The sequence below is a fragment of the Callionymus lyra genome, chromosome 9, assembly GCF_982586985.1.
Source record: "Callionymus lyra chromosome 9, fCalLyr1.hap1.1, whole genome shotgun sequence".
In the NCBI taxonomy this organism is placed as follows: domain Eukaryota; kingdom Metazoa; phylum Chordata; class Actinopteri; order Syngnathiformes; family Callionymidae; genus Callionymus; species Callionymus lyra.
This window is the reverse complement of record NC_141826.1, coordinates 25,075,289-25,099,911: the sequence shown is the minus strand read 5'-3', so window position 1 is coordinate 25,099,911 and position 24,623 is coordinate 25,075,289. Positions and strand designations below refer to the sequence as shown.

The window sequence follows — 24,623 nt, the reverse complement described above, 5'->3', positions numbered from 1 at the left end:
TTTTCTTTGACCTATGTTCTTTGTCTTTATCTTTAGACTTAGATTGTGTCATCCTGTTCTTCCTCTTTATGTTCTTCTTCTTATTTTATTTTTTATGTATTATTATTTTTTTATTGTTTATGAAAAATTGCTGGCTATTGGTAAAAAACAATTTCCCGAAGGAGACCTCCTGAGGGATCAATAAAGTTTTACCTTACCTTTTACCTTACCTTACCTTAGATACAGATCTAAAAACTACTGAAAGAGAAAGTTAGTGTAACCAAGCGTTCTTCGTTAAGAGAAGATAAAGTTGACAACTGTTTATTTTCTTTATGTTCTTAACTTGTGCAGACGCTCAACAGTGAGAGCGCTGCCCTGCACATAAATGTGCCCCAACATTATTCTTACAGAAGAGACACTGTTACAGTAGTGTAACCGAGTGTGGAAACTGTTTCCTTCAACTGAGAAAAATCTCTAAACTTAGGAAAATGTTGTCACAACATGATCTGGAGCTTGTAATCCATGCGTTTGTTTCTTCTCGTCTGGACTATTGTAACAGTTTGTTTTCATGTCTTAACAAGAAGGATCGTCTCGTCTGCAGTTGATTCAGAACTCTGCAGCGAGAATTCTGACCCGCTCTAGTAGAAGAACTCACATTTCTCCGATCCTTAAAACTCTTCACTGGCTTCCAGTTTCTTTCAGGATCAACTTTAAAATTCTGGTTCTTACTTTCAGAGCTATTCATGGTCAGGCTCCTCCTTACATCACTGATCTGATCCAGCCTTACACCCCAGCTCGGGCTCTGAGGTCTGTGGATCAGAATCTACTTATGGTTCCACGCACACGGCTCAGGACCAGAGGAGAGAAATCTTTTCAGGCTGTTGCTCCTAAGCTTTGGAACAATCTTCTCTCTCTTTGCACTTGATGGATCTACTGACTCCTTTAAGAAACATCTTAAGACGTTTCTATTTGTTCAGGCTTTTCCTTGAATTTCTCGAACTCCTGTGTTGTTCTCGGTGTTGTCTTGATCTTTGAAGTATGTACTGTTTTGAGTATTGTTTTGATTGTTAAAGCGCTTTGTGACCCTGGTCTCGAAAAGCGCTATATAAATAAATATTACTTACTTACTTTCTTACTATTCTTGTGTGAAACCACAAGGCTGTAACTTAGTTTGTAGCTGTGCTGCGCGCACGTCTTCTTTACTTTCATGATGTGGAACACACCCCCGACAATAACAAACTCGATCTACTTCCTTTTCAACCCCTTCCAAATAAAAACAGCGGAAGTAAATATTAACACAATGGCGAGTGCCTAGAAGTCCGTTACAGCGGCATATATGCGGCATTCAGAATTACAAACACAAACATTCAGATTCACACAGGATTAGTTTTATCACCCGACGTCTGTGTTTGGCGAATAACAGTCGGGCATTTGAATTATTATATTACAAATCACAGACATGGCGCATTCGCACACATAAGGTAATACTTATCCTGTTCAAATCGGACATTAGTCTCTAAAGACAGAAATATAGAACTTAATTTATCCAAAAGTTTCATTAAGTTAACTAAACATACTTTTACAGCAAAGTTTGAGTACTACTACAAAAAAAAGAGAAGTTAGGAAAATCCGACAGAATTTCTTCCTTCTCTTTGATTTAGACTCACGTGGTTAACAAATCTCACTTCCTGAAGCCTAAAGACAAGGCGCTAAGTGACGTTAGCATCCACGGATTTGGAAACCCAGGACGGCGCGAAGAGCCTGAGGGGCTACATTTTCTCCATCACATCTTTCACTCTCACAATACATCAAGAAGCTTATGAGAGATAAAGGCAGATACTGAAGGGGATTTATCATAATCCTGATATTTTTATTCTGGAACTCCACCAGAGAGGTAAAGCTCGACTCCAACCTGAACACTTATCACGTAGGATTTCTTCAAATATCAAACGTTTTTTTGAGATGACATAACACTCGAGCTAGTAATGGTGAGTCAGTATAATACCAGTTGAAACCATTTTCCTCTTACGATTTCTATTGTTAGAATTGTAAAGAATGTCACGTATCAATCATAGTGATTTTTCAGTTGAAGGTACTTGCTAGTACGTGTAAAAAAATAGCCCAGATTTTTCAGCCTATCATGAATTCATCAGTAAATAGGTTTCCTGAATGTGGAACTTTTGACCGATGGATAAGACAGTAAGAGGTTCAGTGTCCCTGCTGTGGATGGATGTGGTTTTGTTTTTATTTTGACACCCCTGCTGAGCCGGGAATTCTGAAATGGCACCGGTGCTTATGAAAGTTTAGAACAGTATGCTTTGAACGTGTTTCCACAGTAATAGTAAGTAAGTAAGTAAGTAAGTAATATTTATTTATATAGCGCTTTTCGAGACCAGGGTCACAAAGCGCTTAAACAATCAAAACAATACTCAAAAAAGTACATACTTTAAAGATCAAGATAATACTGAGAACAACACAGGAGTTCGAGAAATTCAAGGAAAAGCCTGAACAAATAGAAACGTCTTAAGATGTTTCTTAAAGGAGTCAGTAGATCCATCAAGTGCAAAGAGAGAGGAAGATCGTTCCAAAGCTTAGGAGCAACAGCCTGAAAAGATTTCTCTCCTCTGGTCCTGAACCGTGTGCGTGGAACCATAAGTAGATTCTGATCCACAGACCTCAGAGCCCGAGCTGGGGTGTAAGGCTGGATCAGATCAGTGATGTAAGGAGGAGCCTGACCATGAATAGCTCTGAAAGTAAGAACCAGAATTTTAAAGTTGATCCTGAAAGAAACTGGAAGCCAGTGAAGAGTTTTAAGGATCGGAGAAATGTGAGTTCTTCTACTAGAGCGGGTCAGAATTCTCGCTGCAGAGTTCTGAATCAACTGCAGACGAGACAGCTCCTTCTTGTTAAGACATGATACATAATACATAAGACATAATACACCATAGTAATACATTTATTTTTTCCAGTATTATATTCATCCAAATATAATATAAAATTGGGTATATTATCCATTAAAGCAGGGGGACCCAAACTTTTTTGTACAGTGACTGGTTAAATGTAAGGGTTATATTCATGGACCAACAAGAAAAAAGTACAAAAGCATGACCTGCAATAAAAAGTGCATGAAATAAACATCTCACCATAAAAGCAAGAGCTCTGGACTGGACACAACCCGATGATGTATTTTTGTTTGATTGTATGCCGACGATGTTGTTGTTTATGTGTGTGTCTATGAAACTTTCAGAGACTTTGTGCCAATGTGTGAGTTTGTGTTTACGCATTATTTATGTGGAAAGAGGCTCTGAAACAAAAGTTTTGTTTCTAGAGTTCATGTTTTACTCTTTTTCACAAGTCAAGAGTCACTCGCCGATGTTATTTCGGAGAGTTTTTATTTATTTCTAGATGAAAAACCTTTTACGCAGTAAAAATAAATACAACACCATTTTTTTTTCTTTCTGTGAGGGACCACTGCCATGAAGCATTCTCAGAGGAAATAGTTGTACGTATTGGGTTCGAGGGTAGATGAGACCATGATGCAAAAGATGGTCATGGTCTCTTAGGGTACCATGGTGCCCCTGAAACTGTGTTGGTGACCCTGGACTACATGATGGTAGGTAGGTAGGTAGAACTTTATTGATCCCTCAAGAGGTCTCCTTTGGGAAATTGTTTTTTTTCCAATTAGACACAGCAATACAGCAATTTTTCATATAAAATATGAACAAGAACAAAGAGAAATAAAGAGAAAGAACAAGATGATACAATCTAAGACTAAAGTTTCTGAGTTCGGGGCAGGAGTGGAGTGAAAGTATCTGGATGTTCTGTTCTATGTTAGTCTTTGTATCCTTCGTCTTTGTTATTTTTCTTTGATCTATGTTCTTTATCTTTATCTTAGACTTAGATTATATCATCTTGTTCTTTCTCTGTATTTCTCTTTGTTCGTGTTCTTATTTTCTTTTATTTATTTTTTATGAAAAATTGCTGTATTTACTGTGGCTATTGGAAAAAAACAATTTCCCGAAGGAGACCTCCTGAGTCATCAATAACGTTTTACCTTAACTTACCTTACCTTAAAGATAAAGAACATAGATCAAAGAAAAATAACAACACAAAGGATACAAAGATTAACATAGAATAGAACATCATGATATTTTTGATGATGGCCAGTTTTTCTAGAAAAAGTCCAAACTATCGGTCAAGTACTCAAGTGAACAAATGAAGGGTTCATCACCACCAAGAACGTCTTTTGTACCGTCTTGGCAGAAAAGCTGCTTCTAGGAGGTCGAGCATAATCAACTGTTGGGATCTGGCGGGTGTTGGACTGAAATGCTAAGGATAGCATTGAAGTGCTAAACATAAAGTCTTGTCTTAACTTTCGACGAGTCACAAAGGTGTCGACACACATGGGGAGAAACGAGCGGTAAAATCCCTCTGAGGTCAAAAGACCTTCAACCGGTGGAACTTTCATGCCGTGTCACTCTCTTTTATGACTTATAAATGACTCGGTCGCTCAAATGACAGGGAGGTGCCGCGTGGAGTGAGCGGAAGGAAGGCGGCGATCACCTTCAGACGTGGAGAAAAATGAAGCGATAGGATCAGGTTGAAAGGTAAAAGACTTTGTGGAATGAGGTGATTCTTCTTAACAAGGTTGCGGGGCTGAAATGAAGTGCGACAAGGAAATGGGATATAGAAGGAATGGTGAAGGTCAGATTCATTAAAAGATACAACAGAATGTTTGATTTTTCTCCTCCTCGCCATCAGACTCCCAGAACAATTTCAGCCGCGGTGACTTAGGTTTGGCTTTGATACTGATCAGTAATACACAGTTTCTCTTTCCACCTGGAGACAGATGGAGATCGTTTGAACGCCCGACGTGGAGATGCAGCCAACGTGCGGTTTCATATTTTATCATTCCACCCTGGACGGCATTAAACTTTTAAAAACAGAGTAATGCGGTCTGGAATTGAATCTTCTGATAATGCGCCACCGTTTAAACCTGCAGAGATTTGGATGAAGTTAAATGTAATTAAATGTTTAAGGTTAGTTACGGTACCGTATAGCACCGTTATATCGTTTTTATCGGCACTTACTGCCAACATTTACTCTACGTGTATTTAATCTTGAAGTAAGTAAGTAAGTAAGTAATATTTATTTATATAGCGCTTTTCGAGACCAGGGTCACAAAGCGCTTAAACAATCAAAACAATACTCAAAAAAGTACATACTTTAAAGATCAAGATAATACTGAGAACAACACAGGAGTTCGAGAAATTCAAGGAAAAGCCTGAACAAATAGAAACGTCTTAAGATGTTTCTTAAAGGAGTCAGTAGATCCATCAAGCGCAAAGAGAGGAAGATCGTTCCAAAGCTTAGGAGCAACAGCCTGAAAAGATTTCTCTCCTCTTGAAGTCATGATTCAAGGTTAAAAAGTGCGATATATTGCATCAAAAGTGGGATGACTTGACGAAATCTAAAGGACTGGCTGCAGCAATTTTAGCACAAAGAATTCAGACGATATCTAAACATTTTTACGATTTGTTTAGCGGTTCATTTTCGGGTCGATCTCACTGCTTGCATACTGTCAGCTGGGCTCGACGGACGAGGCGAGGGATGAGAGTTTTCTGGCAAACTGAAAGAGCGAGTAAGCATAACGTGTCGAGCGGATGAAAATAATATTAAACACCGAAGCTTAATTGGTTAAGACAAACACTCCTGAGATTGTTACTTGTGATCCAGAGCCAGATCTGAGATGCTGACAACATACTGAAAGAATTATGGGATTCATGTAAGAAGAAGATGTCGGGATCTGCTCGTATCTTGATGAAGTTCATGAACTTAACAATTTTGAAAATCTATGGAAACATCCTCTAGGTTAGTTTAAAGACTCTGTGTTATGACTAAAATATGTATTTATTTATTTTCTCTATGAAAGAAGAGCTTAAATTAAACTTAAACAAGTAATCAAACCCAGTTTATTATGTTTTATATTGGACGACACGACTGTGCTGGTAAATCCCAAGTAACCTTTGAAGTTATAAACCTTTGAATGGATTTATTTTGCTATGGAAATAACATTCCCAGTCAGAGAGATTGTTTCTGCCACATGTGGAGAAATAAAATTGTTTCTGGCCAAAGAAACAAGACTAAAGAAGGTAATTTAAATCAAATCATGTCATCACAGTGAGCGTCGACTATAATGAGCAGTAAAGGGCAAGACAGAAAATGGTAAAAAGCCATTAAAAAGTTAATTAAATGAAGTAAAAGTTAGAAATGTGAGTGGCAGACAATATTACATTTTCATTATTATATAGTTATTATACCTATGATTACACTTAACAAGTCAAATCAGAAAATAATACACACCAGTTTTATTATTCAAAGTATGTGTTTGAGGTTTTTTAGGGTCGAAAAGTTAGCATCGAACGAAAATAAATCAATAGATAAAACTAAAGTCTCCAGGGAGGCGTTAAAAAAAGACGGAATTACGATCCGTACGTACGTTCCTTCGGTGTGGAAGTGAGATCAAAGTCTCCATGTTTGACATTTTGTGACGAGAACACAAACAGATGAATTCCCCGAACAAGTGCTCCGTGTGTTCATTAGGAGGGAGTTTAATTGATCATTAAAGCGAAGATTACAGAACCTGTGCAATTAAAGAGACGCAATTAACCTTTAATTATGAGATAATCCGACACATTTGGTCACATATGTCTTCCAACAACAACACCCCGGGGAGGGTTTAAGGAGGCTTCTGTGAGGGAAGATGGATTTGATCAGAGTCCAGGAGCAGCTGCTTCTTGTTTTTGCAAAATACAGGAACGAAAATTAAATTGTGTTTTCATCAAAATCTTGATGGTTCAGTTTTCGGGGCGAATGCAAGAGAAGGTAACGACGCAGCAGAGGCAGGTAGAGGTTCACCTTGACACACAAAGTCATCCGTCATGACTGGCCTTCAGAGGACGATCAGGCTGGACGTCAGTTCGATGATGCTGCGACATTATGGTAGAAACTGAAGGAGGATATTTCATCTTAGAAAATCTGCTTTTCGTTACAGGAATTTACGGACTATAGGCGGCTTTGAATCTTGCGACTTATACGACAACCATTATTACAGGTTTGTCCACAGGAGGCGCTCTAGTGAAGTGTTGTACCGAAGGGTAGAAGAAGTAATACGCATAAAAGACCATACTTTTCAAGAAGGTAACAAACTAAATGCTGATGTAAACACCTTTAAAAAACGAGAAGAAAAAAACAAAAGTATCACCTTGTTTTTAATAGTCAATTTTAGGGCTGTTCGAAAATACTAATACAGCTACATATCGCTATATTTCTTAACACAATACTGGGTCGATATTCAACAGCACTGCATCAAAAGCATTTCAAAGCATTTTTGTTATTAGTCCTCTGAGGACTGAGGACAAGAGGATACAGTCGACCGGGGCAGCGATCTAGGCAGACATATTTAGGTTTTGAAAGAAATGAAGGCAGTTATCGAAATACATCGCCTTAATATCGTATCGTCGCCCTTGTATCGTGACACGTATCGTATCGCCAGATTCTTGTCAATACACACTCCTGGTCAACTTCATCATGCAACACATCCTAGTGACGCAAAACACACAAATAAAAGCATACGATGTAGTTAAAGGTGATCGATGTCGAAGAAGGGAAAAGAAAGAATTACACGTAGTCGGCATCAGTTAATCGATGGTACTTTGGAGACGGCAGCGTAAAAACTGACAAAATTCAAGAAGATATCAAAAAGCGCCAGAAGTTTTATCTAGCAGTTTTACTGCTGTGTTAAAAAGAGACATTTCTTCAAAGCAATTAAACGTTTAATACAAGTATTTAATAAAGACTTTCTGTGTAAATATCTCTATGCAACAATCACACATCAGGCTTATAGACAAGTGTAGTATTTTTACGTGAAACATATTTTTATTAGTATGTTTAGTTAATTATATTCAGGTGTACTTTATAGAAATTATGATATACACATAATAGTAATTATCTGGAAGAACTCTGGGTTCAAACACAAAATATTTTTTAGATATTGAGACACAATTAAGAGAACTTGGGGATATTGTCTGTAGGTATGAGTGTGTGTGTGAATAGTTGTCTGTCTTTGTGTGTCCTGAGACAGACTGGTGTCCTGTCCAGGGTGTCCCCTGCCTCTCGCCCTATGATACTGGGATACACTCCAGTCTCCCTGCGACCCCCATCAGGGGTTAAAGCGATAGAAAATGAATGAATGAATGAGATACAATTTAAAAATATATATATATTTGAATATTGTTAATAATGTTCAGTCTAAAAAGATACTTGAACTGCCAAAAGATGCGGAATAAATTCAGTCTAGGGGCCCCGAGGCCTTTTTTGTTATTACAAATAATGTCAGAATTAGCTTAACTGGCTAAGCAGGAAGTTGATCGGAGTTCCTGCTGCATCAGTTCGAGAGAAAACCAAGAGACTAAAGTCGTTCTCAATCTGAGGCTTAAATGAATTCCTCGGATCATTAAAAAAAAGAATTTCATTCAGTGCTCGACCCTCGGCGGAGAAAGAACCGTCGATCAATACGTGGAGATAAACAGCCACGTCCTTCAGAAGGCGATGCCACATCCAGCTCACATCCTACACGTGTCGTTTGCATGTAGATCGACCTTTCGCCGTGTTCCTGGTCAGAGACGTGCAGCTTGTTTCAGACGATATCTGTCATACTTTGGTTTTTCCGCCTCCTCTCCTGACGTCTGATCCATTACCTGCCGACGCTCGTCCAACCAAACATGAAGAGACGATAAATCCATCAAGTGTTTGCTTTTCAAACCCTTCAAGAATCAATTATTAGATTAATATTCATCATTATTCCTGTACGGTGAGTTACTCAGTTACTCTCAAAGTAACTAGTTACTAGGAAGAGTGACTTTTTGGTAAGTAAGAGATAAAGATACATTTGAAAGTGATTAATCAATTTAGACAAAATATGAGAACAATACATGAAATAAACAAAATAAATATAAATAAATGACGGTTGCAGATACTGATATGTGCCTTTTTTCTTTCTCATTAAAACTTAAACTAGTACAAATGTCACCTTTTTAATTTTGTTTACTAGTACCATTAATTTAAACTCATTAAAAAAAAATTGACTGTATAAAACTTACAATACACAAGTAAAAGTGTTCAATAAAATAAATATATTGAAAATAAAACAATTCTAAAGGTTTTTTTTATTGAAGTGAGACAGTGTTTAGTTAACGTATGGAAGTATATCAGTGTGTTGTCACCTGATCATTAATGCGTCGCATGATTGGCTGAAGGTTTGATCAAGTAGCTCGTCGCTCTATTGGTTTGGTCTGGTAGCTGTTAGCATTTATGTTTCATTTAAAAGCTTCACATTTTTTAATTTTGAATTTGAAAGGCTACGAATTAAAAATCTTGTATATTATTTAATATTAATATTTAAATTTCAATTATTTAATTTAAAAAAATCCAATACAAACAAATTCAACCTTTTACAAATAATTGAATTCAATAATACAAAAAACTATTTTCAAGGGTACCATATTTTAAATGTTAAATTCAACCATTCAATATTCTTATGGCACTGATAAACCTCCATACTCACGTTTATATTAAAAATACGTTACGTTCTTGAACGCACCATAGCAATCCTATTGTCATTGAACGCATCCTTGATGTAAAAGAGGAGCCAAGAAAGTAAACAGAGGTCGTGTTTCCTCCAGTTTAACTCATTCAGCATTTATGTTTATTAACAAAAAAAAGGTTATAACAAATGTCTTTCTATTTATTACATCACTTTATCCTTACATCACTGATCTGATCCAGCCTTACACCCCAGCTCGGGCTCTGAGGTCTGTGGATCAGAATCTACTGATGGTTCCTGAACACGGTCAGGACCAGAGGAGAGAAATCTTTTCAGGCTGTTGCTCCTAAGCTTTGGAACGATCTTCTCTCTCTTTGCTCTTGATGATCTACTGACTCCTTTAAGAAACATCTTAAGACGTTTCTATTTGTTCAGGCTTTTCCTTGAATTTCTCGAACTCCTGTGTTGTTCTCAGTATTATCTTGATCTTTAAAGTATATACTTTTTTGAGTATTGTTTTGATTGTTTAAGCGCTTTGTGACCCTGGTCTCGAAAAGCGCTATATAAATAAATATTACTTACTTACTTACTTATTATCGTGTATAAATAAAAATAGCCTCTTGTAAAAAATAAAGAAAATCATCCAACACTGTTTGAATTTACAATGGATTATGAAGTAATGTCACCGTTTCAGTTATCAGTTACAGCACTAGTTACTAACCTAGTTACTTAATAATTACTTAAACAATTTCCCAAAGGAGACCTCCTGAGGGATCAATAAAGTTTTACCTTACCTTACCTTACCTTAATAACCTGTTACTCTCAACCCTGCCTATTATAAGTTTTATTCAATTTAGGTACAGCAAGATAAGAATAAATTCCCTCAACATTCAAGTCCGTGGCTTCGCTCTAATGCAATATTCAAACCTTTTTCAAGTGCAAAAATCATCGACATCTACATAATATTTGTCCACAGCGCCCGATGCAATTAACAGACGAGAGCAGAATAAACATATTCACACGCCGGTGAATCTTCAAACCTGATATGACTCCCTCGGTGGAGGCAGGAGACGCGATCACACACAGCTGCTGCAATCCTAGACTCTTATCATCGCAACACAATCTGACACACACACGCCGGCGTGCGCACATTCACACCTTCCTCACCTTCTGCCAACTCCATCTGTTACAATTTTGTGTTGTTGATCTAATGAGAGATTTTATCACGTCGGGGAGAAGATACACACCCAGGACGGGGAAAAAAAAGAAAAAAAAGGCTGATATGATCGCGAACCCTGGCAGAACAGTTTCAAAGTGAGAGTCGGTCAGAGAAGATTCAACGACACAACCTCAGAGTCGGGTTTGAAATCAGCCGCATGTACATTTCCTATCAGTCCTGTTTCAATAGTAAGTAAGTCATATTTGTAGAGCGGTTTTCTAGACCAGGGTCACAAAGCGCTTAAACAATCAAAACAATACTCAATAAAATATATACTTAAAAGATCAAGATAATACTGAGACAAACACAAGAGTCTCAGAGAATCAAGGAAAAGCTCAAATAAAAGTGTCTTGAGATGTTTCTTGAAGGAGTCAGTAGATCATCAAAAACAGATGTTTCTTGAAGGAGTCAGTAGATCATCAAACACAGATGTTTCTTGAAGGAGTCAGTAGATCATCAAACACAGATGTTTCTTGAAGGAGTCAGTAGATCATCAAACACAGATGTTTCTTGAAGGAGTCAGTAGATCATCAATCACACATGTTTCTTGAAGGAGTCAGTAGATCATCAAACACAGATGTTTCTTGAAGGAGTCAGTAGATCATCAAACACAGATGTTTCTTGAAGGAGTCAGTAGATCATCAAACACAGATGTTTCTTGAAGGAGTCAGTAGATCATCAAACACACATGTTTCTTGAAGGAGTCAGTAGATCATCAAACACAGATGTTTCTTGAAGGAGTCAGTAGATCATCAAACAAAGATGTTTCTTGAAGGAGTCAGTAGATCATCAAACACAGATGTTTCTTGAAGGAGTCAGTAGATCATCAAACACAGATGTTTCTTAAAGGAGTCAGTAGATCATCAAACACAGATGTTTCTTGAAGGAGTCAGTAGATCATCAAACACACATGTTTCTTGAAGGAGTCAGTAGATCATCAAACACACATGTTTCTTGAAGGAGTCAGTAGATCATCAAACACACATGTTTCTTGAAGGAGTCAGTAGATCATCAAACACAAAGCTTAGTCGGTAAGAACCAGAATTGTAAACTGATCCTGAAAGAAACTGGCAGCCAGTGAAGAGTTTGAAGGAGAAATGTGAGTTCTTCTACTAGAGCGGCTCAGAATTCTGGCTGCAGAGTTTAGTATGAACTGCAGGCGAGACACATCCTTCTGGTTTAGACATGAAAATAAACTGTAACAATAGTCTAAACGACACAAACGCATGGATTATAAGTGTTGTTGTGACATCATTTTCCCAAGTATAGAGATTTGATAGATTATCATCAGGAGCGATAACCAAAGTTTTATTGACGACATATATATAATGTGTTGAAAAGAAATCCTAATCAGGAGTAAAGTTACAAGAGAGTGATAATGAAAGCTGCCATTAAAAAGCAGACTCAGTTCATTTCCTACCTAATGGGGCCGATTAACACAGGAATCATTACAGATTCTCCGTACTTACAGAACGATAACGAAATACCTCTGAGAGCTCAGTACGTGATCCACATGGCAAAAGAGTAAAAAAAAACTATAAAGCCGTACAGTCCGCGACAATAACCATCGTTCTTCACCGCTGTCTTTTAGATTGAATTTCACCTTCACAATCTCGGCAGCGATTGGATAAAAAGCCATTTAGAAAAGGCAGACGGGACACACTTAGTCTGTCGCTGGTCTGTGGGTACAAAGGTGATGTCGAGGCGGCGAGGGAAAGAGACGGGAGGACAGAGTCAGCAGGTAATTTTCAGGGAATACTCTCCAATTATATCACATTTATCACGATAATTGTAGCTTTTTTTGACAAGTCACCGTTGGCGTTCAACACCCCTCCATACCAGCCGCCGATTCATCACCCGGGAAACCATTTAAAGCCGACAAAGCGATTCAAAACATGGGATGATGAATACTCACTGGTTCTGCCAGCCTTGTGTGGTTTGACGGGATCAGGACCAGCCAAGCAGGGACAGAGTCCGTCGCACTTCACCGAAATCCTTTTTCCCGAGAGGCAACTTTGGAAATCCAACTTGCACTGAAAACAGATTTGATTCATTACAATATTATTACATAATAAAGTCTATCCATACATACATCTATTTATACCACAACAACAGAAATCTGTATTTTATTTGGGTCACAACTAGACAATATGTAAACAAAATAAACAAGTTTCAAATGATATTCAATGATATATTATTATTGGTTCAGTGTGATTTTAGACCGGATTGACTTAAGGTTTCCACTAAAAATTCACTCCACTATGTGTTGGCTCAAAATTTGTGTTATCTCAGGGTCAAGGTGACACCAAAGACCTTAAAAAACAAATGTGTTTGTGGTATCCCTTGTGTTGCCTTTGGATCCAGGTGAATGAACTCCACTACTGCATATGTATTTATGGAAGCCAGGGAGTTTGTTCATCTTGACCCTGAGACAACACAAGGGATACCACAATCACATTTGTTTTCGGGCGAACAGGTCACTTCGACCCTGAAATAACAAAAGGGATACCACAAACACATTTTTTTGGGGGCGTTCGGATCACCTTGACCCTGAGATAACACAAGGGATACTACAAACACATTTGTTTTCGGGTGTTCGAGTCACCTTGACCCTGAAATGACACAAGGAATACCACAAACACATTTGTATTCGGGCGTTCGGGTCACCTTGACCCCTGTGATATCACAAACAAGTGAAAAAACTCAACAATGTTTTACTCTTTTTATCTAAATGTCAGTCTGTGACTATAATACCAACATTAAAATGGTTTAGGGCTCGTAAACGTTTAAAAAGTACCAGTAAAAATGGAAATATTCATATCCTGTAGACTGAAAGTTAAAACAATGTAATACAGTTGAAGCAAAAGTTAACCTTCAATCCAAGAAAAAATCCAAATTCCAAATATTTTCTCATCACAAGGCAAACAATCTCTTAAAGTCCCTTAAGCGTAAAAACAATATTTTAATAAAATTGAAACATTTTTCTTCTGTATTAACTTCCTCAAGGATAATAGTCTATGAAGAGTTACTTCTCCAATTAATAAAAAAATAAATATATATATATATATATATATATATATATTTACCGGAGACCATTAAGCTTTTAAGCAAGAACCCCATTGGAGATGTTCCCAAGTCAGAATACAAAGTACATTTTCTACTAAAAGTTTAGTCCTGTACCAAACTTCAACTCTAATTCTTATTTCTACCACGATTCAGATACTCTAGTGGTACTGGAGAATAAAAACATGTAGTACTCATTAGCTTATACAACCATGTACGCGACAAAAAGTATTAATAATAATATCTGTTCTATTAAATAATTGTGTCTGAAAAAAACATTAGTCTGTGACTCTAGTCAAGTTTACTCACTTAAAACGAGTCAAACACGAACTATAGACGAGTTAACTGTGGTTATCGTGAGGTGGATATATGGACCCGACCTCTGACCTTAAACATGGCCTTCATGACTTTCATTGTTGAGCGTGACTTCACAGATACTCCGTCAGATACTCCGGTGATTTGTTATTCAGGGCAGCACTGATGTGACGCCAAAGACAAGATGGGCTTCTTCAAAATGCAAATTTAACTGTGTAAATTTTCATTTTCTATAAGTGAAAGGTGAGGAATTAGTTTGACTAGTTTGAGGAAAATCCCATTACAGTATAACTTCCATAATGAAGGCAGAGATAGCTTATGTAAATGTGTCTCGCGGATGATGGAAACGTTCAGTTTTCGGAGGAGAGATGTCGTGTAAACAAGCTGACAGTTGTTCTGGACGACCTCGTCGTCCGCCGTCACCATTGAAATGCATCGTTTCGCTCGCGGTCCCCGTTGACGGCGCCGCTAATGGCGGCTAATAAAACGTGTTGACAAAAGGAACGCCACGCTTGCCCGTCCCTGTTTACCACACATCCAGTTATAGATCGTTTTAGGAGAGGGATTAATAAAGTATATCCATCCATACATACATCTATTTATACCACAAAAAAATCTGTATTTTATTTGGTTACAACAAGACAATATGTAAATAAAATAAACAAGTTTCAAATGATATTCAATGATATATTATTATTGGTTCAGTGTGATTTTAGACTGGATTGACTTGAGGTTTCCACTAAAAATTCACTCCACTGCGTGTTGGTCAACATTTGTGTTATCTCAGGGTCAAGGTGACACCAAAGGCCTTAAAAAACCAATGTGTTTGTGGTATCCCTTGTGTTGCATCTGGATCCAGGTGAATGAACTCCACTACTGCATATGTATTTATGGAAGCCACACATTTGTTTTCAGGCCTTTGGGTCACCTTGACACGGAGAAAACAAAAGGGGTACAACAAACCCATTTGTTTTCAGGCCGTTGGGTCACCTTGACACTGATATAACACAAGGGATACTACAATCACATTTGTATTCGGGCGTTCGGGTCACCTTGACACTGCGATAACACAAGGGATACTACAAGCACTTTTTTTTTTTGGGCGTTCGGGTCACCTTGACCCTGACATTACATAAGGGATACTACAATCAGATTTGTATTCGGGCGTTTCGGGTCACCTTGACCCTGAGATAACACAAGGGATACTACAATCAGATTTGTATTCATGGCATTCAGGGCATTCGGGTCACCTTGACCTTGAGATAACACAAGGGATACTACAATCAGATTTGTATTCGGGGCATTCAGGTCACCTTGACCCTGGGATAACACAAGGGATACTACAAGCACATTTTTTGGGGGGGCGTTCGGGTCACCTTGACCCTGAGATGACACAAGGGATACTACAATCAGATTTGTATTTGGGCGTTTCGGGTCACCTTGACCCTGAGATAACACAAGGGATGCTACAATCAGATTTGTATTTGTGGCATTCGGGGCATTCGGGTCACCTTGACCTTGAGATAACACAAGGGATACTACAATCAGATTTGTATTCGGGGCATTCAGGTCACCTTGACACTGCGATAACACAAGGGATACTACAAGCACATTTTTTTGGGGGGCGTTCGGGTCACCTTGACCCTGAGATTACACAAGGGATACTACTCCTGTTGTGTTCTCAGTATTATCTTGATCTTTAAAGTATGTACTTTTTTGAGTATTGTTTTGATTGTTTAAGCGCTTTGTGACCCTGGTCTCGAAAAGCGCTATATAAATAAATATTACTTACTTACTTACTTACTACAATCAGATTTGTATTTGGGCGTTTCGGGTCACCTTGACCCTGAGATAACACAAGGGATGCTACAATCAGATTTGTATTCGGGGCATTCGGGGCATTCGGGTCACCTTGACCTTGAGATAACACAAGGGATACTACAATCAGATTTGTATTCGGGGCATTCGGGGCATTCGGGTCCCCTTGACCTTGAGATAACACAAGGGATACTACAATCAGATTTGTATTCGGGGCATTCGGGTCCCCTTGACCCTGAGATAACACAAGGGATGCTACAATAAGATTTGTATTCGGGGCATTCGGGTCACCTTGACCTTGAGATAACACAAGGGATGCTACAATCAGATTTGTATTCGGGGCATTCGGGTCACCTTGACCCTGAGATAACACAAGGGATGCTACAATCAGATTTGTATTCGGGCATTCGGGTCACCTTGACCCTGAGATAACACAAGGGATGCTACAATCAGATTTGTATTCGGGGCATTCGGGTCACCTTGACCTTGAGATAACACAAGGGATGCTACAATCAGATTTGTATTCGGGGCATTCGGGTCACCTTGACCCTGAGATAACACAAGGGATACTACAATCAGATTTGTATTCGGGGCATTCAGGTCACCTTGACCCTGAGATAACACAAGGGATACTACAATCAGATTTGTATTCGGGGCATTCGAGTCACCTTGACCTTGAGATAACACAAGGGATGCTACAATCAGATTTGTATTCGGGGCATTCGGGTCACCTTGACCCTGAGATAACACAAGGGATACTACAATCAGATTTGTATTTGGGCGTTTCGGGTCACCTTGACCCTGAGATGACACAAGGGATACTACAATTAGATTTGTATTTGGGCGTTTCGGGTCACCTTGACCTTGAGATAACACAAGGGATACTACAATCAGATTTGTATTGTGGGCATTCGGGGCATTCGGGTCACCTTGACCTTGAGATAACACAAGGGATGCTACAATCAGATTTGTATTCTGGGCATTCGGGGCATTCGGGTCACCTTGACCTTGAGATAACACAAGGGATGCTACAATCAGATTTGTATTCTGGGCATTCGGGGCATTCGGGTCACCATGACCTTGAGATAACACAAGGGATACTACAATCAGATTTGTATTCGGGGCATTCAGGTCACCTTGACCCTGAGATAACATAAGGGTAAATAAAGTCAGGTCGCCCCCTGGTGGTGGGCTGACTCATAGACAACACTCGATTTGTATACAGTGTTGTTTTTTACTACATATGGAGTTAGACCGCCTTAGGAGGGACGACGCCGAAAACCATTGACCTCAGATCCACTGCCGGACCAGAAGGCCCCGTGAATCTTCATGTTGAGGTTAATGTGGATTTGATGAAACCCGGCATGGACTCCCGACCGGAGGGAACACAGGAAGGTGGAGATGATGATTTAAGAGACGCACCGCGAGCCTAACTTAGTAAAGCACGGAGGCTCCAGAGATAAGAGGAGTCGCTCTTAATAGGATATCGAGCGAGCGGCGACGATGTGGGAGGCATGAGCTCTGGTGATTAAACATGAACCAGGTCCAGGACGGGGAGCGAGAGATCACTTCTCTCTCGGAGGAGAAGAAGAAGAAGTGAGCGACTCAACCATCCACCTGCTGATGCAAGAAGCATCGCTCGACGGAGAAAACAGACGTTTTTAAAGGAGAAAAACAGTGAATTTTAAGAAAATACTTTTGCTCGCACAGGATTAGCAGGTTTGTAATTTAAATATTTTTAAGGTCAAGGCAAGGGTTGCCTTAAAGAAGAGCATAAACTTTGGGGCACTAAGGCAAACATTTCGTTCGAAATAGTTGCACCAAAGTAAACCTGTATGTATGGATATAAGTACCGTATTCTCCGGACTATAAGTCGCTCCGAATACAAGTCGCTCCAGACATAAAATGCATAATAAAGAAGGAAAAAACATATATAAGTCGCACTGGAGTATAAGTCGCATTTTTGGGGAATTTATTTTTTACTATTTACTATGAAAAAAACTGTCTTATAGTCCGGAAAATACGGTATGTATAGATATTAATACACACTTGGTCTCTGACAGCCACGAATCCAAATAAACACAAACATAAACAACATCGACAGGTTCAGGTACTGGTGAGTTTCGAGGGCAAACAAACCACTAAATACTTTTAGCACTGATTTAAACAATGAACTAAACTTAACGTATTTTCCGGACTATAAGTCGCAGTTTTTTTCATAGTTTGTCCGGAGGTTTGACTTATACTCTGGAGCGACTTATGTGTGAAATTATTAACACATTATTATATCATTTCACATGTTATTTTCACACTTAACCGCCAGAGGGCGCTCTAGGCCTGTGTTGATCATTTCCACGTAGAAGAAGAAGCATCTTCTACCTCCAGAGTTAGTTAGTAGTTTAAAAGTGACACGAGGATGAAGAGTTATTTGGAGTTACACGGATGGTTTGGTAAACTAGTTAGTTATTGATGCTATAGTTCTCTGAATAACTCTTCATATGTTATGTTAACATACCAGGTTCTCACTTCATGTAACGTAACGTACAATTATTCTGTTGTTGCCTCTAGTTTTATTTTAAATTATCTTTCAAGATCACATGTCTGTTCTCGGTGTTGATTTTATCAAAGAAATTTCCCCCAAAAATGCGACTTATACTCCAGTGCGACTTATATATGTTTTTTCCTTCTTTATTATGTATTTTATGTCTGGAGCGACTTGTACTCCGGAGACACTTATAGTCCGGAAAATACGGTACCTTAAAAAGTTGTGTATTTTGCTACTTTTTTTCCCCCAACAGCCTGTAATTCCTTGTCTTTCATTTTTTCTCACCCTTTCCTCGACCCCTGACCTCCATCCAGACGCTGCTGTCACGAGTCTATCACTCAGAACTGCTCCCGTTGTAAGTTAACCTTTGACACGAGCTTCCAAAATGGCTGCTCCTTTTTTTTTTTGTTTACCTTTTATACGAGGCACGATGGAAAAGCTCGCAATTACAACAACAAACACCAGGATGCAGGTTCGCACTGGACTAGTATTATCAGTATTAGTATTAGTATTAACACACGCCTGTGTTAGGCCGGATACAGAAGGAAATTTGGGGAGAAATTATTACATTACAAATCACAGACATGGATTAAATCTCCGAAATTCTCCGCAATTATTACAAATTTGCTTTTGATCCACAGGTCAAACTCCTCCTGTGCGAATCGGGCTTAAGAGACATTTTAAAAATAACTTTTAAATCACAATTTATTTATAATCATAGTGCTTTAACGGTTGAGTGTGTAAAAATAAAATCAAAAATATACGTATTTACAATCATGAGAATAAATACGACGTTTTTTGATCATTTTGATAGTAAAATCCTGCAAGATCCCCCCGATGACTGAGGACGAGAGGATACAGTGAGTCCAGCAGCTTTTGAAGCTGATTTTTGGACATATTTTGGTTTGAAAACAAATGAAAGCAGTTACGACTGAGGACAAGAGGATACAGTGACTCCAGCAGCTTTTAAAGGTGATGTTTGGACATATTTTGGTTAGAAAACAAATGAAAGCAGTTACGACTGAGGATAAGAGGATACAGTGAGTCCAGCAGCTTTTAAAGCTGATGTTTGGACATATTTTGGTTTGAAAACAAATGAAAGCAGTTACGACTGAGGACGAGAGGATACAGTGACTCCAGCAGCTTTTAAAGCTGATGTTTGGACATATTTTGGTTTGAAAACAAATGAAAGCAGTTACGACTGAGGACGAGAGGATACAGTGAGTCCAGCAGCTTTTAAAGCCGATGTTTGGACATATTTTGGTTTGAAAACAAATGAAAGCAGTTACGACTGAGGACGAGAGGATACAGTGAGTCCAGCAGCTTTTAAAGCTGATGTTTGGACATATTTTGGTTTGAAAACAAATGAAAGCAGTTACTACTGAGGACGAGAGGATACAGTGAGTCCAGCAGCTTTTAAAGCTGAACGTTGGACATATTTTGGTTAGAAAACAAATGAAAGCAGTTACGACTGAGGACGAGAGGATACAGTGAGTCCAGCAGCTTTTAAAGCTGATTTTTGGACATATTTTGGTTTGAAAACAAATTAAAGCAGTTACGACTGAGGACAAGAGGATACAGTGACTCCAGCAGCTTTTAAAGGTGATGTTTGGACATATTTTGGTTTGAAAACAAATGAAAGCAGTTACGACTGAGGACGAGAGGATACAGTGAGTCCAGCAGCTTTTAAAGCTGATTTTTGGACATATTTTGGTTAGAAAACAAATGAAAGCAGTTACGACTGAGGACAAGAGGATACAGTGAGTCCAGCAGCTTTTAAAACTGATGTTTGGACATATTTTGGTTTGAAAACAAATGAAAGCAGTTACAACTGAGGACGAGAGGATACAGTGAGTCCAGCAGCTTTTAAAGCTGAACGTTGGACATATTTTGGTTAGAAAACAAATGAAAGCAGTTACGACTGAGGACGAGAGGATACAGTGAGTCCAGCAGCTTTTAAAGCTGATGTTTGGACATATTTTGGTTAGAAAACAAATGAAAGCAGTTACGACTGAGGACGAGAGGATACAGTGAGTCCAGCAGCTTTTAAAGCTGATTTTTGGACATATTTTGGTTAGAAAACAAATGAAAGCAGTTACGACTGAGGACGAGAGGATACAGTGAGTCCAGCAGCTTTTAAAGCAGATTTTTGGACATATTTTGGTTAGAAAACAAATGAAAGCAGTTACGACTGAGGACGAGAGGATACAGTGAGTCCAGCAGCTTTTAAAGCTGATGTTTGGACATATTTTGGTTAGAAAACAAATGAAAGCAGTTACGACTGAGGACGAGAGGATACAGTGAGTCCAGCAGCTTTTATAGCTGATGTTTGGACATATTTTGGTTTGAAAACAAATGAAAGCAGTTACAACTGAGGACGAGAGGATACAGTGAGTCCAGCAGCTTTTAAAGCTGATGTTTGGACATATTTTGGTTAGGAAACAAATGAAAGCAGTTACGACTGAGGACGAGAGGATACAGTGAGTCCAGCAGCTTTTAAAGCTGATGTTTGGACATATTTTGGTTTGAAAACAAATGAAAGCAGTTACGACTGAGGATGAGAGGATACAGTGAGTCCAGCAGCTTTTAAAGCTGATGTTTGGACATATTTTGGTTTGAAAACAAATGAAAGCAGTTACAACTGAGGACGAGAGGATACAGTGAGTCCAGCAGCTTTTAAATGTCATGTTTGGACATATTTTGGTTTGAAAACAAATGAAAGCAGGTACGACCTCGTCAAGAGTCACATGGTCTGTGAATTCACGCGACACCAGGGGTCACAAATGAAGGTCATGGGGGTCAAAGATAAATTCCTCTGCTCTATGAAAAAATGCGCTGGGTCAGAAATAGGATAATATTATTATGGATTCATGTCTGAGGTGAAAAAAAAAGTGCCTCATGTAAAGCGATTTATACTTTAAATGTCGTGTCCTTGACGAGTTTTTAATGCAAAGTGCGTAGAATGACCCAGTTTTGTATCGGAAATATAAACCAGTTTAGTTTTGAATTAGTTCTCAGCTTTAATTCATGACAAAAAAAGACTCAGATGACACTAAAAGTGATCGTTGACCCAAAATTCAAATTTCACTCATTTTCATAATCAGTTCCTTTTTAGAGTTATAGACAACAACTGGATCGCAGTCGTCTTCTTCTTCCTCCAAATGGACTCTTAAAAACAACCAAATACCTTCAAAATGACACGCATGTGCAGCGGCCTGTTTCCATTCATCATGTTTTTATGACAAACCGACTCTGGCGAAACACGGAGTAAAGTATTAAAGTGTTCTTTGCCCGATCGGGGAAATCATCAGTCAACAATTTGTATGCGAGTCTCAAAGCATCGATTTTGTGAACGATGAAGAGGAAAATGATGGATGGAGTCTGTGTGTGTTTACTCCCAACATCAGCATGTTTTGTCTTCTACCTACAATCTGTTGAAACATGACACAATTATTTACCCTGTTATATACTGGGAGCTCCACACAAAGCAAAAAACTTTCGACAAGTTTTCCTCTGAACCGACACTCGTTTTTGTGTGCTCAGTTTATTCTTTAAATCACTTATAGTTTTTCATTCTGCAAACACTAAAAATCACTAAACAATAATAACAATTATATTGAATTCTACTTCTGCCAAAGTCTTGTGACCTTTAGATCCTCAGTTCAATTTTTAGAACGTGAGCAATAAAATGAATATATTTTTTGTAATTTCTTCTGGATTTCCATCTGGAATTACGAATATTTTGAAGGAAACTTTCCAACAGTTTTCTTGTTCCATTGTGAGATGTGTTTTTTATTCACCTATTTTTAAAGTTATTTTTCAATCATTTAACGTAATGATTTCTATACTGAAAAGGTTGATTTTTTTTTTATTGAAAAATGTAATTAAAAAACTCAAATGGAATGAAATCATTGTTTTAGAAATATTAGTGAATTAATTTAAGTTGCAATTTCAATTAAGTTTGCTTAAATCTGAATCAACCAGTTGATGAAAAATCATTAAATACGTTTGATATTTTAATTCCGATAATTAAAAAAATACATTTTGTAAAATCAACATTCTTTTTCTTTCGTAGCCTTTTTAATATGCTTGGAATTCAAAACCCTTTAAATTCAATACAAAATGTCGGTATAATAATGACTTGATTCAACTTTCAGCCAATCACGTGACACATGGACAATCATGTGACATCATAGAAGAACTGATGCATCAATTCAGGCATTTATTTTTTTATTACTTTGTTTTATGTCCAAGGTCTCAAAAGGGCTTCTATTAAATCCTACATTCAATCAGTAAATAATGAGGTTTCCAATAAAAAAAATATTATTTAGAAAATGTATTATTTCAATTACTGACATTAGAAGATAGAAAAATATTATTAAATTCTTAAAATAATCTTGAACAGAACCAGTAACTATTCTGATGCAACTGACATACTTTTAGACCTGTCCGTGACGTTAATGGCTACATTAAACGGTCTGCGGTGCTGAAAAGGTTTTCGAAACACCTGCTTCAGATAATCCTCTTCTGTCAGTAAAAACACTTAAACTAACTTAAGCATCTCGCTAATGGAAAAACCATCTCAATTCAACGTATTAACCAAAGAACGGTCCATTCAAACGGCAGTTTAATCTCACCTTGGAGGAGTAGGTGTGTCCGTCGGAGCCGCACACCGGATTAGAATTAAGCTTCGTGCAGAGTCTGCACTTCCCGTGAGCGCCGACTTCAAACCTGTGCTTGTGGCCGGCGCTGCCTTTTCTGGGTCTCACACTGCGGAGGACAAGAACAAAACATTTGCCTCGGGGTCACTCTTTAAACAAAGCCCCCCAAAGGAGGCACGTTTTATAATTACATTTGCAACAAAATCAACCCTGACTCGTGGTTCGCCTCACGAGGGTCGTGTTTAGTTATTCAACAGTTTTTCAGCAGAAGCTTTGATTAAGATCCATCTCCGTCTAAAACAGCCCGTTGATGAGAAAAACCCTTAAAAAAACACATGTCAGAGAATATAAATGGAAACAAGAATCGTTGAACAAACTACTGTCCATCATGAACAAACTACTGTCCATCATTTGAACAAACTACTGTCCATCATTTGAACAAACTACTGTCCATCATGATGATGACATCATCCTCTGAACACTGTCATCAGTGAGCAGAGAAGCAGATGAAGCATGAATGCTCCTACCCAGGTGCAACACTAATAGACTCAGGGACTCATTCATCCCTCGGGCTATTAACTTGTACAATTCTGAGTTCGGGGGCAGGAGTGGAGTGAAAGTATCTGGATGTTCTGTTCTATGTTAGTCTTTGTATCCTTTGTCTTTGTTGTTTTTCTTTGACCTATGTTCTTTATCTTTATCTTTATACTTAGATTGTGTCATCTTGTTCTTCCTCTTTATGTTCTTCTTCTTATTTTATTTTTTATGTATTATTTTTTATTGTTTATGAAAAATTGCTGGCTATTGGTAAAAAACAATTTCCCGAAAGAGACCTCCTGAGGGATCAATAAAGTTTTACCTTCCTTACCTTACCTTAAGAAGTTTCCCAACGACAGTGAGTTTAAATGAAGAATTACTTGAGTTAATGCACTGAATGTTCAACTTAATAAGTGTATCAGTGTGTCCTAAATCGTGCACTTCTGACACTAACACTTGATACTTTTGGTTCAGACTGAGCAGTGTCTGAAAATGTAGAAAGAAAAATTGAGTGTGGATCGATGGACACTTCGCACCCTCGACGGCCGCCATCTTAGCGCCGTAGAGGACGCTACGTCTAGAGCTCTGTCGCTACAAGGCAACAACAACAATAATAACACAATGAAACACAACTTAATAACTTATTTAAATTGGAGAAAAGTGTTGTCAAGTGATAGAGTTTCAACGGCCGGTTACGATCAGTGTTAAAAAGTAGTAGAAGAAGAAGCTGTCGAGTCAACACGACGTCACTTCCTGTTTCGGTTCTTATGCTTCGCTTCGTGGAGAAAGATGGACAATCCAGAGTGTGTCACGGGTCGTTTATTCGCCGCTTCAAGTCAAACAAAATACAAGCTTTACTATCGCGACCGGACACTCTTTGTC

General features: G+C 38.4%; 1 protein-coding gene across 1 annotated transcript in view; it reads right to left on the bottom strand.

Moving 5' to 3' along the window:
• The window catches only part of spock1 (SPARC (osteonectin), cwcv and kazal like domains proteoglycan 1), a 148,380-nt gene that overhangs the window by 26,127 nt on the left and 97,630 nt on the right, over window positions 1-24,623 (bottom strand). Inside the window, exons 5-6 of the mRNA XM_087799349.1 lie at window positions 23,181-23,313; window positions 12,718-12,835 (exon numbers count right to left, since the gene is read on the bottom strand). Coding sequence (XP_087655475.1) covers window positions 12,718-12,835; window positions 23,181-23,313 — 251 coding nt within the window. The remainder of the gene's footprint in view (window positions 1-12,717; window positions 12,836-23,180; window positions 23,314-24,623) is intronic.